The sequence below is a fragment of the Xiphophorus hellerii genome, chromosome 20, assembly GCF_003331165.1.
Source record: "Xiphophorus hellerii strain 12219 chromosome 20, Xiphophorus_hellerii-4.1, whole genome shotgun sequence".
NCBI classification, from domain to species: Eukaryota; Metazoa; Chordata; class Actinopteri; order Cyprinodontiformes; family Poeciliidae; genus Xiphophorus; species Xiphophorus hellerii.
This window is the reverse complement of record NC_045691.1, coordinates 13215955-13228501: the sequence shown is the minus strand read 5'-3', so window position 1 is coordinate 13228501 and position 12547 is coordinate 13215955. Positions and strand designations below refer to the sequence as shown.

Below are 12547 nucleotides of genomic sequence, written 5' to 3'. Positions count from 1 at the left end.
AAATACGATCAGATCACATTGAAAACTGATAAACAAAGCTGCATCCAAAGGGAGGTCAAATTGGGGTTACTGATTATCTCTGAGTGGCACAAAGGCTTACAGCTACAAAAGAATTTAAGCTTTCAAGTTTTGTTTTACTAGTCTCTAAAAGAAAATACAGAAGCAAGATAGATAAACACCTTATGCTACAGATGTTTGTAGTTTCATTTGTTTTTGCAGTCAATGTTGCTGAGGATGCATTGATTAATAATTCCCATTTTGAGTTGCACAACCATCTCAAACAAGTTAAAACATATTATTAGCTAAATTGTTTTACTTCAAATAACTTCCTGAATGCCTATCTGGCAATTTAGACCATCCAGCAGCCAGACTATGAACTATACAACTTTTTCTGCTTGGCTATACTGCATGGTTAGGGTTGTTGTACAGATGGAAAATTAACCTTCATCAAAGACTCAAGCATTCTACAGCCTTCAACATGTGTTTTTCTTTCTAGGATTGTCCGATATTTAGCTCTGTCAATCAACTCTGTCCAACAAGTCAGCATGATGCTACATACAAAATTTTGCATCAGGACGGAAAATTCAATTTCGGTCTCATCAGAGACCGAAACTGAATTCTTCTACATGTTATGTCCCCCACAAGGCCTGTAAGGGATTTCTCTTCCATTGGAAAATTATGAGCCACTGTGTGCAAGTCTATTTTATTAGGAATAAGTTCCTAATTAAATCCATAAAGGTTTTGGTAAAATGTGAAAAAGTTCAACATTTCATATTATTGCACGGCTCTATCAACCCTAAATCCAAACAATATTGATTTGTTTTTAGTGTCTTTAACAGTCATTTTAAAACCTAATTTCAAATAAAATTCCTCAATAAAATGTATTTTTGTCACATTTGTTAACATAAACCTGATTCCATCGGGAACAACAACTTAACTACATTGCAAATCCACCCCTGATCATTTCTATTCCTCCAGGACTAAGCAGCTATACAAAGCAACTAATATATCAGTTTAGTTTTCCACTGATTATATGATGGGGGGGATTTTAATAGGGTGAAAGTAATCGATGATAGACAAGACGAAATAAGAGTCCCTGAGCGGTCAGGTTAACTTACGCAGTTTCAATATGATCCAAATATTTTAGAACAATGCTACACCCAGCTGTGAGAGATCAAACTAATGAGACATTCCTAAAAAGCTTTAAGTGAAAAAAAATATGCAGCTCCACAGTAAAAGGTCAGAAGTCTCTCAGAGTCACTGCAGGCAGCATGACAAAGCGACAACCAGGGGAATGCGAGTTCCCCCACTCAAGATACAAGAGATTGTTGGCAGCTAACCAGGGCATTTTTTTGCAGCAGCACTCCCCCACCCCACTTCTCAAGCCCCATCTGGTGCCTAATCTTCACTGAAACAAATCCTTAATGTGGGATGCAGCATACCATAAAACCCACTCTCGTCTGTTCCCGTGGACATTGTGTTACAAAGACACCTCCTTTGAGAGGATTAGCAGCATCCACAAAAGGAAGAGAAACAGTGGAGCAGAGGTCATTCGCTCAACGCCTCACAAGTGTGACCTTACAAGAGAACACATTCAAGACAGTTCACAGGTACAAAGACCTGCAGGAAGGGCTCAGCTTGGTGCCTCTTTGGTACCTAGCCATTTTCAGTTATGGATGAATGTAGTCGTCTTCTAAATGTGATCAATATTCTATTGATAAAAGAAAATTAACCTTGATTTTGATAGACATAACAGCCATCTTTTGAATACAAACAGCCTTCTTTGCCTTCATTACCTCAATAAAACAACATTCATCCACAACTGGAACTACAGTAGCTAACAATGTCCTGATGCTTCGGACCACACACTTTCTTTACAGATTACTGAATCAGTTTTATTTGACAGACAGGCTCCTCCCGCTGATAATACTTCTGAGTGGATTCCAAGATGCCCTAAAACATCACATTTGACAGCGGCTTAGCTGTGAGAAATGGAGACAAATTCACTACAAATTACTCATTATAGCACATGAAATATTGAGTAATGTATGTTGCATGCTGTCCTATTTAGGGTCTAGCGTGATTGGTCAGTTTCTCTGATTATACGCAAGTTGTTTGTCATCAATTATGCACCATGTAGTCCATATGTGCATGGAGAGAGACAAAAAGACCACCCATGGATACAGAGAGGACCACTTCCTCTTTTTCTGGCTCCTGGGCCCATTTCATATGTAGCTACCTTTGCCAGTCTTATCACAAAAGGTTGGTTCCTTTTCAGTGGTTAACGAGGACGACGAAACTGGAGAAGTCATTGTCTGCGCCCCTAAGCCCCCGTCACAAAGCTTATTGTTTCATTCAATCAGCGTGACTGCTTGCTTTCAGTCCCCTGGCCATCCTCACCCATTCCTCGACTACTTGCTAAGAAAAAAAAAGGTTTAACTGGCTGATTGATTGGCCCTTAAATTGTCTAAGTGGAGGAAGTCTCTATCACAAAGTCAAGGGCCCTTAACCTGGAGAAAAACAAGACATTGAGCAAATTGGAGTCCTTTCAAAAACACACAAAGGACACCTCTATTGTAACTTCCAACACTGCATTCTGACTCCCCATACCACACACTGGACTTTGTGTTTAAAAAAAAAGAATTAAAAGATGGGATGTGCAATTTTAAAACTTCAGTATCACTTTGAGCATTGAATCTAATATCAGAACCTGGCAAATAATCTAGAGGTATTTGCAAACAGCTCCAGAACTCTGAACACATGGGAAAAAAACTTTTGTGGTGAAATGATAGAGGCCTGAAACTACAAGATGGAGGAGAAGGACAAATTAAATCAATGAAGCAAGAAAAACAGATGTTTGCTGTGCTGTGGTATATCCCTTCTTTAAATGTGCGACTAATTAAGCTGGTTTCCAAAATGCCCAGCCTCACAACAACTGAGACCACAGACTGCAAGACGACATTGGCTTCTTTGCAACTTGTGGATTTAACATAAAATAATAATAAAAAACTATTTATATATATGCTGCCTTGCACAAGAATTCATATTGCCTGAACTTCACATTTTATCGCATCATAATAAAACACTTCAAAGTGTACATTGGGATTTTATGTGACTGGCCAGAAAAGATTTATGAACTGATAGGAAAATTACACACGCAGGATTTTTCCACATGAAATTCTGATAAATATGGTGCACATTTCTATTTACCCCTCTTTACTTCAACACCACTTAACAAAATCGGGTGGCAGCAACTGGCTTTAAAAGTCAAATAAATAGTAAATGGAGTCCATCTGTACACGCTTTAACCTTCCTGCAAATCTGTGCTATGAAGGCTTCAGAGGCTTTCTGGAGATCAACTGTTCACTTAAACCGGTAGGCTGGGCAAGGAGACCATTAAATACAGAAGTAGCCAAGAGGCCCACAGTAACTCTGGAGGAGCTGCTGCGATCCACAGCTCAGGTGGGAGAATCTCCTGATATAAAACCGTTTTGCTGGTACCCCAAAAATACTGTTGAGTAGCAAAAAGAAAAGCATTAATTTTTAAAAAGGCATGACAAGTTTTGGTTCCACTTCGTCATACGTCATATAGAGCAGACAAACATGTGGAAGATGGTGCTCTGATCAGATGAGATACTGATACAGAAAACTACATGTCACCATGAACGCACAATCCAAAGAGTAAGAGGTGGATGATGTTGTGAGGATGGTTCTCTTTAATTAAAAGTTAATCTTCATAGATGTTCCAATCTGATGGACAGAGAAATGTTTTTCAAAGAAGAATAGATGTACTGACATCTGTAGATGTGCAAACTATGAATTACTTTCACTTCACAATAATGCATCACTTCATGTTGGTTTATCACACAAAAATTCAAAAACATTCATCAACCTTTGTGAGTGTAATGTCATTAAATATAAGAAAAAAGTGACCTGAGAGGGTTGATGATTACACCTCTATTTCTCCCTAAATAAGCAGTCCTCATCATCTTAATTACCTTAACCCTATTATTTTGGTAACACACACCCACATACATAAATCAATGAAAGGCAACAGAGAAAACAAAAAAGCTCTTAAAGTACCAGACTTTTAATCACTGTGTCAACAAAAAGCATCCCATTCCTCCCATTTGGGAGTTTACAGAGGATTTGCTAAAGCTGTACATTTTGCGAAATGGATTTTCCTCCTTTTGGATCCTGGAGGTCCTGCTGAAAAACAGCCACACTGATTGCATTGTGCTGACTGAGGAACAGTACGGATAGCACGTAGCAAAGTGTGCAGGAGTGGGAGGCCTGTGGTGTGAGCCTCCTTTCATCCAGGTTCAATGGCTCAGAGAAAAGGGTGATTAGTTCATCCTATCTGAAAGTGCTGCCACCATCTTTGGTTACTGAGATAAAAGCCATGCCTCACACTGAAGAGAGCAGGCATTGTCTAGTTTAAGTATAGGCAATGAGCATCAGGGAGGAATGCCTCTTTAAGGCATTTCTATTAGAGTGTTTTAAAACAAACCAGACTCTTTGGAGACCAAGCAGTTGCTTCACTGTATAATTTAATACCATAACTTTCTCCTCAGAAACAAAGAGCTCATTGATAGAGAGAATAATAGGATGTATGATGACAGAAAAATCCAGGAGAATTTTTTCCAACTTCCAAGCCCATTAACCTTCCCTTAGAGAGATACCCCAATGAGTGACTTGCCTGTTCGGGGAGTGTAAGGCTAGTAATAAACCATAAGTCAGTTGCAGACTCAAGATCAAACATGAGAAGTTTCCTGTATGCCTAAAAGCCAAGGGACAAACTGTTTACAGGAAAGCTTTGCCAAGAGTCGGTTCATGGTATGCGGGCTGTCCGATCTGGATCACTGGTTATAAAGTCCCATCAAAAGAGCCTTCTATGTTTCAGCAGTGTGAAACAAAGCTTGTACATAAGGAGAGGAGCTGCTGGAAGCTGAAGTGTGACCACCAGAAATAATTCCCAGAGCTGCAATCAGGATTTCAGCACAGTCTGAAATTTAAGTATTGAAGTATCACTGCAAGTATGGATAAAAAGGACTCATATAATTCCATAATTGTGTTATATTTCCCAAATATTTTATGTATCCGTACAACCAGTTTGCATTTTTGTATTTATGATTTACCCCAATATAAAAGTTAGTTGTGAATTCATTGGAATACTTTAAAATTGGCTAAAATTAACTGAGATCCCTATTTAAACTACTAGAACCTTCAACAAAGTAAGATTGATTTAAGTTTATTCTTTATTCTCATCATATAAATTCAGCTTCAATACAAGCTTCAACTGTTTTTGTCCCATATGCCTATTAAACAGTCATATACAACCATTTAACACTTTAACATATGAAAGATACAGTAAAACTACAGCTGAAAAACAAAAACACCATACTTGTATAACCCCCATAAACTTACAAACTATTGTTTGTAAGTTTTACGTAATTTGCTAGTTCATTAAATGTCTTGTAGAGGGCACCAGAGCTAAAAGTCTCCCGTATCTGTCAGAGAAGAAACGTAGGGCAGAAAGAAGGAAAAAAGAAATGGCAGATAACGTAGAAGCAGCACATTTCAGCAGAAGTAGAAAAGTTTTCTTTATTGGAATTACTCGTCATAAGTGATATGAAAAAAAATCAGTTTATGCTGAACTGGACAATGTGCGTTCTGTTCTGGGATGTCTCTTGTGAATCTGTTGTTTTATTTCAGCTACTTACTTAAGGTGAATGGCTGCCTAGCCAGAGCTAATGTTGCTCAGTTTTAGTTGAACTGGGGGGAAAAAACAAAAAACAAACAGTATGATGTGTAGCTCTGTAAGTAGCTATGTGTAATGAAACTGTTTTATGGTGAAGTAATGTTTTAACCATTTCTGCTATTGTTAAGTTCTTTATTTGTGGGCGTTTATGGTTTATTAAATGCTAATGCAGTTTACACTGAGAAAGAAGTAATTGCAGGGTCTTACTGACTCCCACATACCTGCATGGTCAAGTTGGGTTTTTTTGTGAGGCCGATATCTGAGTGAGCCAGCGCAGTTCCAGAAAGAGGAAGGTGTCGTCACCATTTTGTGACTCGGACTGAAGCCCGGGATTTTGCGGAGAGACGCCGTGTTGATGTTGCTGTATGCTTTGCTTGGACAACTGATAAGCGTATTTAAAAAAGAGGGGCCTCCAATCCGTTCAATTCGTTCATTCCACAAACTATTTGTTCATTAACATTTTCAAAATCGACAACTAATGTGTACATTGACTGAGCTGACTGAACTGTTACACTGAATGACTAACTTATCTGTATTTTTATTGAAAAAAACAATTATTGAAGTGTGCTCTAAATCTAAAAGGTTAGAAAACTATCCTGATTTTTGAACATTGATTTTATTTCTTTAAGGGTAGACAATTTAAATGGATGGTAATTGGCATTATCTGGACTTTTATTTGTTTGGTGGAAAAACAGGATAACTTGAGTTGTTGCTTATTATCCTCCTATGTGACCCCTAAGCATAAGTAACTTTACTGACGAGTTAATTGCTCATTTGATTAAGTAGTGATTACACTTGTAAATCCAGCTTTTTCCATCATAAACTGAAGGTGCGCTGACAGGATTGAGCTATTTTTCCTTCTTTATTAATAGAGAACTAGATCCCACAAGACTAATCCAATCTGTGAACAAATGTCAACACCTGAACTCTGTCAACAATTAGATATTTCATTCCAGCATGTGAAATGAGGTGTAGTGCTACAACTCAAGACGTCTGTGCCACTAACTGTTCTCTCTGCAGTCTGCATGGGCAAAGTGACTCTGTTTGACCTTTGGTAGACATTTTTTGCTCAAAAGATTTCTATTAATGTTGAGATAATGAATTGTTAAATCATTTAGAAATGAAAGGCAGAAGTATTAGGTGTTGATACTTACGATAGAGACAGCCTGCCTCCCCGTTAAGCTGAGACCATCCAGGACAGCATTTGTGTACCGTTTGGTAATCCTGTTTGTAAACCTGCCTATAGGCTGTGTAATACGCCGTCCTGTAAACATGAGAAATATTTATAAAAATGTGCAACAAAAAAATGCTGGTAAAAATACTGATACTGAAAATGCTAAACTTTTGTCAGTAAGCACATTTCTTATGGGGCTACTAACATGAAGTTCACACCATATGTCAGTAGCAATCAAGCAATTTACACCTACAACAAAAAGGAAATTAGGCTATAATTATGTGTAATTAGGTGAAAGACACATGAAATAAAGAAACTGACTTAATAAAAAAAGGCATAGAAAGCCCAGAAACCATCTGAAGTTAGTATTCAGAAAACAATCATGTCCTCCTCCATCAATGTAAACTAATATCTGCTGGTTTAGTCCTAACTAAACCCGCAGAACCAGCAGTTCATGGTCCTAACTAAACCATGAACAGATTTCTCATCACCAAGGTAGAATATTAGGAGCTTGCTTTATTTTTCTGTTTTGTATTTGTTGTTGCTTCTTGGTCAGGACTTTCTTGAAAATAAGTATTTTAATCTCACAGATTTTTGGGGGGTTTTTTTGTAAGTTTAATAAATTCTAGTGGCATTTATTTGACAGTACATTGACAGGAAAGTGGGTAATTAGAGAAGGGGGAAGGAAGCAAGCAGCAAGGGTCGCCAGGCCGGGAACCAAACTTGCGACAGATGGGAGTCGAGGACTAAGACCTCCATATGTGGGTTGTGCTTAAACCCCTGCGCCACCTCAGCACCCCCTCACTGGGTTTTTATTCTGGTAAAATAAGGGTTAAGTAAAAAATGTTTTGATGGGTAGAAGCACACATCTCAAAACCTTCACAACCTTATACTTACAAAACATACTTGGCTCCCCACATTTCTAAACTTCTAAACTGTAATCCGGAAGTGGGAAATATATAATTTTACCATAAAATGGCCGTAACCAGATGTTCTTTTAAAGATTAGACAAAAATAGTCAGTAGTATTGTCCAAGGGCCAAGATCATAGATTTTAACAAGCATGTCTAAACCCTTGCATCATTTCATTTTATTACACATTACCCAAATCTACGGACTTATTTCTTATGTCCGTAGATTAAGAAATCTACAGATTTCTTAATCCGTAGATTTCAAATAATTCACAAATAATACTTGTGAATTATTTGAGGTTTGTTTGTTTGTTTATTTGGATGCCCATTAACCATTGAAGTAACAATGACAACTCTTCCTGGGATCCAAATCATAAAAAACATTATAAAAACAGTTAGACACACTTAACATAATAGAAACATAACATATGAATTCAGAAATGCACAATTATAGCAATGATTTCTAATTGAATGCCAGTCAAATCTATATATTTACTGAGAAAAATTATATGCTTAATACATATTTTCCCCTGCTTTTTGATTGTTTGTGTACTATGTTTTATGTTTTTATGAGTGAAATTTTTTCCACAGATTGTCAGTTTTAATCATAATCCACAATGTACTGTGTGATATCTCAATAGAAAACCGGATCTTTGAAGCACACGTGTGAAGTAAACCAAGATTTCCCAGGCTTTTAATGTTAAGGTAGTGATAGACGGAGGCTGTCCCTGTACTTTGGCGACCCTCTCATTGCTTTGCTCACATTACACATTTAGTTTACAGCGCATAATTGTTGCCTTGGCTGCCATCAAAGGAGCTTTTGACTTTGGGAAGAGGTAAATAATGCTGAGAAATGGATCACGGGGAACACACCTAAACCTCAGAAGGAAATGCTCATACCTAAAGGAATGCAAGCTGCAAAGACAGGAGAATTAAGTAGCAGGTAGAGCCTCTGAAGAGGTAGCATTCAAAGCGGAAGAAGGAAATCAGGAAGCCACATGTCATCCTGTTTCGGATTAAACACCAAGATCTCCTGGATAAAATATTCTAGTAGCATGAATCACGTGACCATGCAAAGCTCGTGAATAAATGTTTTTCTCCTGCCAGGGCTCTGTCAGTAATTCACGACATCCCCTGCAGGAGATGATGGGAGTATTTAAAGCAGACTAAAAGCATTTGAGTGATGAGAGGGAGGAAGAGAAACACTGCAAATGAGCTACATTACTCACCTCCGCTCGTATCCCATGCACCACAGCTGCCCCGCACAGCCTTGCTTCCACACTTTAACCATTCGTGTGAAGGCCTGCACACACGGCTGCCTCTGGGCAACCAGCGTCACCTCCCTCTCCATGCACACGTTAGGCCTGGAATGAAAAACAGCAGAGAAAATGCTTAACATGTCAAGATGGCCCTGTTGTGTTTCCATAGATGTACAGACATCAGCGAGAGTAAATTTATGAACGCTTCAGGAAGGGTTGTGAGAAATGATAGACGGGCAAGGCTCAGGTCAGGCATTTTTCCAATTGTTGATAGAGTGATGCCTCGGAAGTCATTACCTGTGTTCAGTCGGATCTCTTGGAATTCTTTTGAAGGCTTAAGGGGAATTCCTTATTCGGAAGGTCTTTGAATAGCAAAGCCCAGAGATTTTCCCTACAACTGTAATTGGATTTTATGTAATAAAACACAGAGTGCATAATTGTGAAGTGGAAATGAAATTCTCTTTTATTTTTACTAATAAATCTAAGCAGTGTGACTTGCTTTTATATTCAACCCCTATTGAAGAAGGTATTCTAATAAGGGGGGGACTAAAATTTAACTTGTGGATGCAAAATAAAGTGTCTGGTAACTGAAAACACCCTTTCAGACATGAAATATGGTGGAAGTGTCAACAACATACTGAGAAGAAGCTTTTTTCCACAGGAGCAGGGAAGCTGTTAAAATTGATACAAAGATGGATGAAGCTAAGCAAATGGCAATTTTTATTAAGTAGTAGAGGCAAAGCCACAATGTAACAATGGCTTTTGAGACTGGTTTTAACAAGCAACAGAAAATATATTCAGGCCAACAGTGGATGAGTTAGATCAGTACATATTCTTGTCTTAAAATTTCCCAGTCAAAGATCTGACATAAATCCAGTTGTGTCACAAAATAAAAATTGATCTTCAGAGATGCGTTTCATCTAATTTGACTGAAGAAGGAAGAATGGGCAAACTCTTCAGCAGCTAAATTAGGCAAAGCTAGTAAAGAATTTCCTCTAACATGTTGCAGCTGTAATAGCAGCAATACACATTTCAATAGAGCTGAATATGATTTAAACACCACAATTTTTTTTTTTTTTTATCGATTTAAGTTTGTTTTACTGCAACTTTATCTTCTTAACTTTTCGTTTCACTATTATACATCACTTTACATTAATCTGTTGCATTGATTAATGTAATACATTTTTGTAGCCTAAATGTTTTTACTTGCAGTTATGAGGCCGAATATCATCATCAGACAGAGAAATTAGGTAACATATTCTCCTTCCGGTGAGCCCTCTAGTTTGATGTTGCATTTTTCTAACACAAAGACTGTCTGGATCAGCTGTAAGGGTAGTTCAGTCATAAAAAACAGCATTGTGATCCTTAAAACTTTCTTTTTATATAAAAAAAAAGCTCTACAAGAAGCTAGAAGGATTGGCATGTTTGGAGATCAGCAGGAATCCAGAGATAGCAACCAGCTGTTCATCTCAAAGGCAACATAATCACCATCACCTCCAGCAGCACATATAATAGCATAATGAAAAATGTTATTGTTCTGCCATAACTGAAGCACTTGTTTATTACTGTGTGGTTGAAACTACCTCTTACAGCAGACTGTCTTTATTTGACGGTCTTAAAAATAAACTGATTCTGATAGTTTTAGATTGCATGAAGATCGTGGTGTGAAAACTGTAAGTCACAGCTGTCAAACTCCAGTCCTGGAGGGCCACTGCCCTGCAACTTTTAGATGTGCCTCTGCTGCACCATCAGGTGCTGTATCACCTGAATAGAATAATTAGATCATTAGCAAGGCTCTGGAGAACTTATCTACACAAGGAGGTAATTAAACCATTTCATTCCAGTGTTTTGTGGCACATCTAAAAACAGCAGGACAGTGGACCCTGAGGACTGGAGTTTGACAGCCCTTCTGTAAGTCATAAATATTAAAGAGGAAATGTATACAAATAGAACAGGTTGGTAGATGAGAGAGCTCCAAAGAACTTAAATGTTAGTTTCATTATTTGATTTTTGGTTACAATGCAATTTTGTAAACTGAATTTTTTTTTTCGATAAGAAAGAAAATCTGCAGAAATATATTTGTCTTAATTTTCTTTTCATGTTTAAAATAATAAACTGTAGTCTGTGCCACTATAGCGATGTTCAACAAAAATGTTATTAAATATTTTTCTGACAAGCTAATAATTCTGTATAATGACTATAGGAGGCGCTGTTTCTTCTGTTCACCTCTCAGAAAGGTAAGTATTGTTTTTCTTTCCGCATTTCTTATGGTGTGGGGGTCCGATTCTCACCACTTATGGCCAGTGACATCACGAGGTGAAACACTGACAGGTAATTTGTCTGAATATGTTCAAATGGGCTAATTTCTCTTTTATATTTTATATTATGTTTTATGTAATTTTATGCCTCAGTATATTTACAAATAAAATCAAACCAAATCAAATTTATGACCAAATTAAAAAGGTTTGAATTTCAATTTAGAATTTAGTACTTTTAAGACAAGCAAAAGAAAAAAAAAAAAAAACTTGCTTTCTGACAAATAGTTTCTGGACATAAATCCAGTTACTAGAACAGACAAGGACCTTTTATTGCTGTTTTGTAACAAGCAGGTGAACATATCCTCCAAACTCAAAAATACTTTGAGCAATTAGTTAATCAGCTTAACTTAATACAAATAAAACATCGTGTTATGTAAATAAAACCACCATTTACTTACATATGAGGTTGGAGATTGCTTACAATGGTGTAACTGAGTGAATGAGCCTCTTTAATAAATATTAAATAAAAAGAAAAAATGAAGATGTCCATTTTCTTCTTCATTGGTTTCTTTTTAGCTTAAAATGTAAAAACAATTCACGTCTCACTCAAAAACATATTTCATCGTCTTCAAATGACCCAAAAGAGCACCATTAATGCATGAAAATATCCAGTTAGAGAAACTTCAACGATGCGTAAATATTCGTCCGTGCAGGAAATCCATGAGTCATCAAAGTGTGTCCTTCTCCTTCTCGCAACCGGTGTTTGGCACAGACTGAAAAGCTGCAGCTCGAGCCAACGACTCGTCTCTGCAGATGTGGAAATGAGGGACAAAACCTCCCACAGGCTGGTTGTGCGCTTTCCACCCATTGAGTTGGTAATGATGGCTGAGGTGCGGTGGGCTTGTTGGGAGAGGGCGGTGAGAACCACATTTTATTCCAACTTTCTGAAAGCCACCGGTGAAGCGCGCATGTGGGAAACTAAGGATGTAATTGGAAGCAAAATTCGAAGTTATTACCGTATGATTTTGCTTCATTTTAAAACATATGTATATATCTCCTGCTCATCGGGAAAGTTAGTTTACTTCTTTTAAAAAGAACTAATTTGGTCGTACATTGTACGCGTAAAACTAACCAAGGATGTTGTGCGCACAATAAAGGCGAGCAGGTTGGGTGGGATACTGCCGC

At 37.6% G+C, this 12547-nt stretch overlaps 1 protein-coding gene across 1 annotated transcript in view; it reads right to left on the bottom strand.

Annotated features, from left to right (window-relative positions):
* The window catches only part of megf6b (multiple EGF-like-domains 6b), a 64194-nt gene extending 51861 nt beyond the window's left edge, over positions 1 to 12333 (bottom strand). Inside the window, 3 exon segments of the mRNA XM_032548369.1 lie at positions 6916 to 7025; positions 9075 to 9209; positions 11821 to 12333. Of these exon segments, the coding sequence (XP_032404260.1) occupies positions 6916 to 7025; positions 9075 to 9209; positions 11821 to 11924 (349 nt within the window). The 5' untranslated portion in view covers positions 11925 to 12333.
* Between the last annotated feature and the right edge of the window lie 214 nt (positions 12334 to 12547).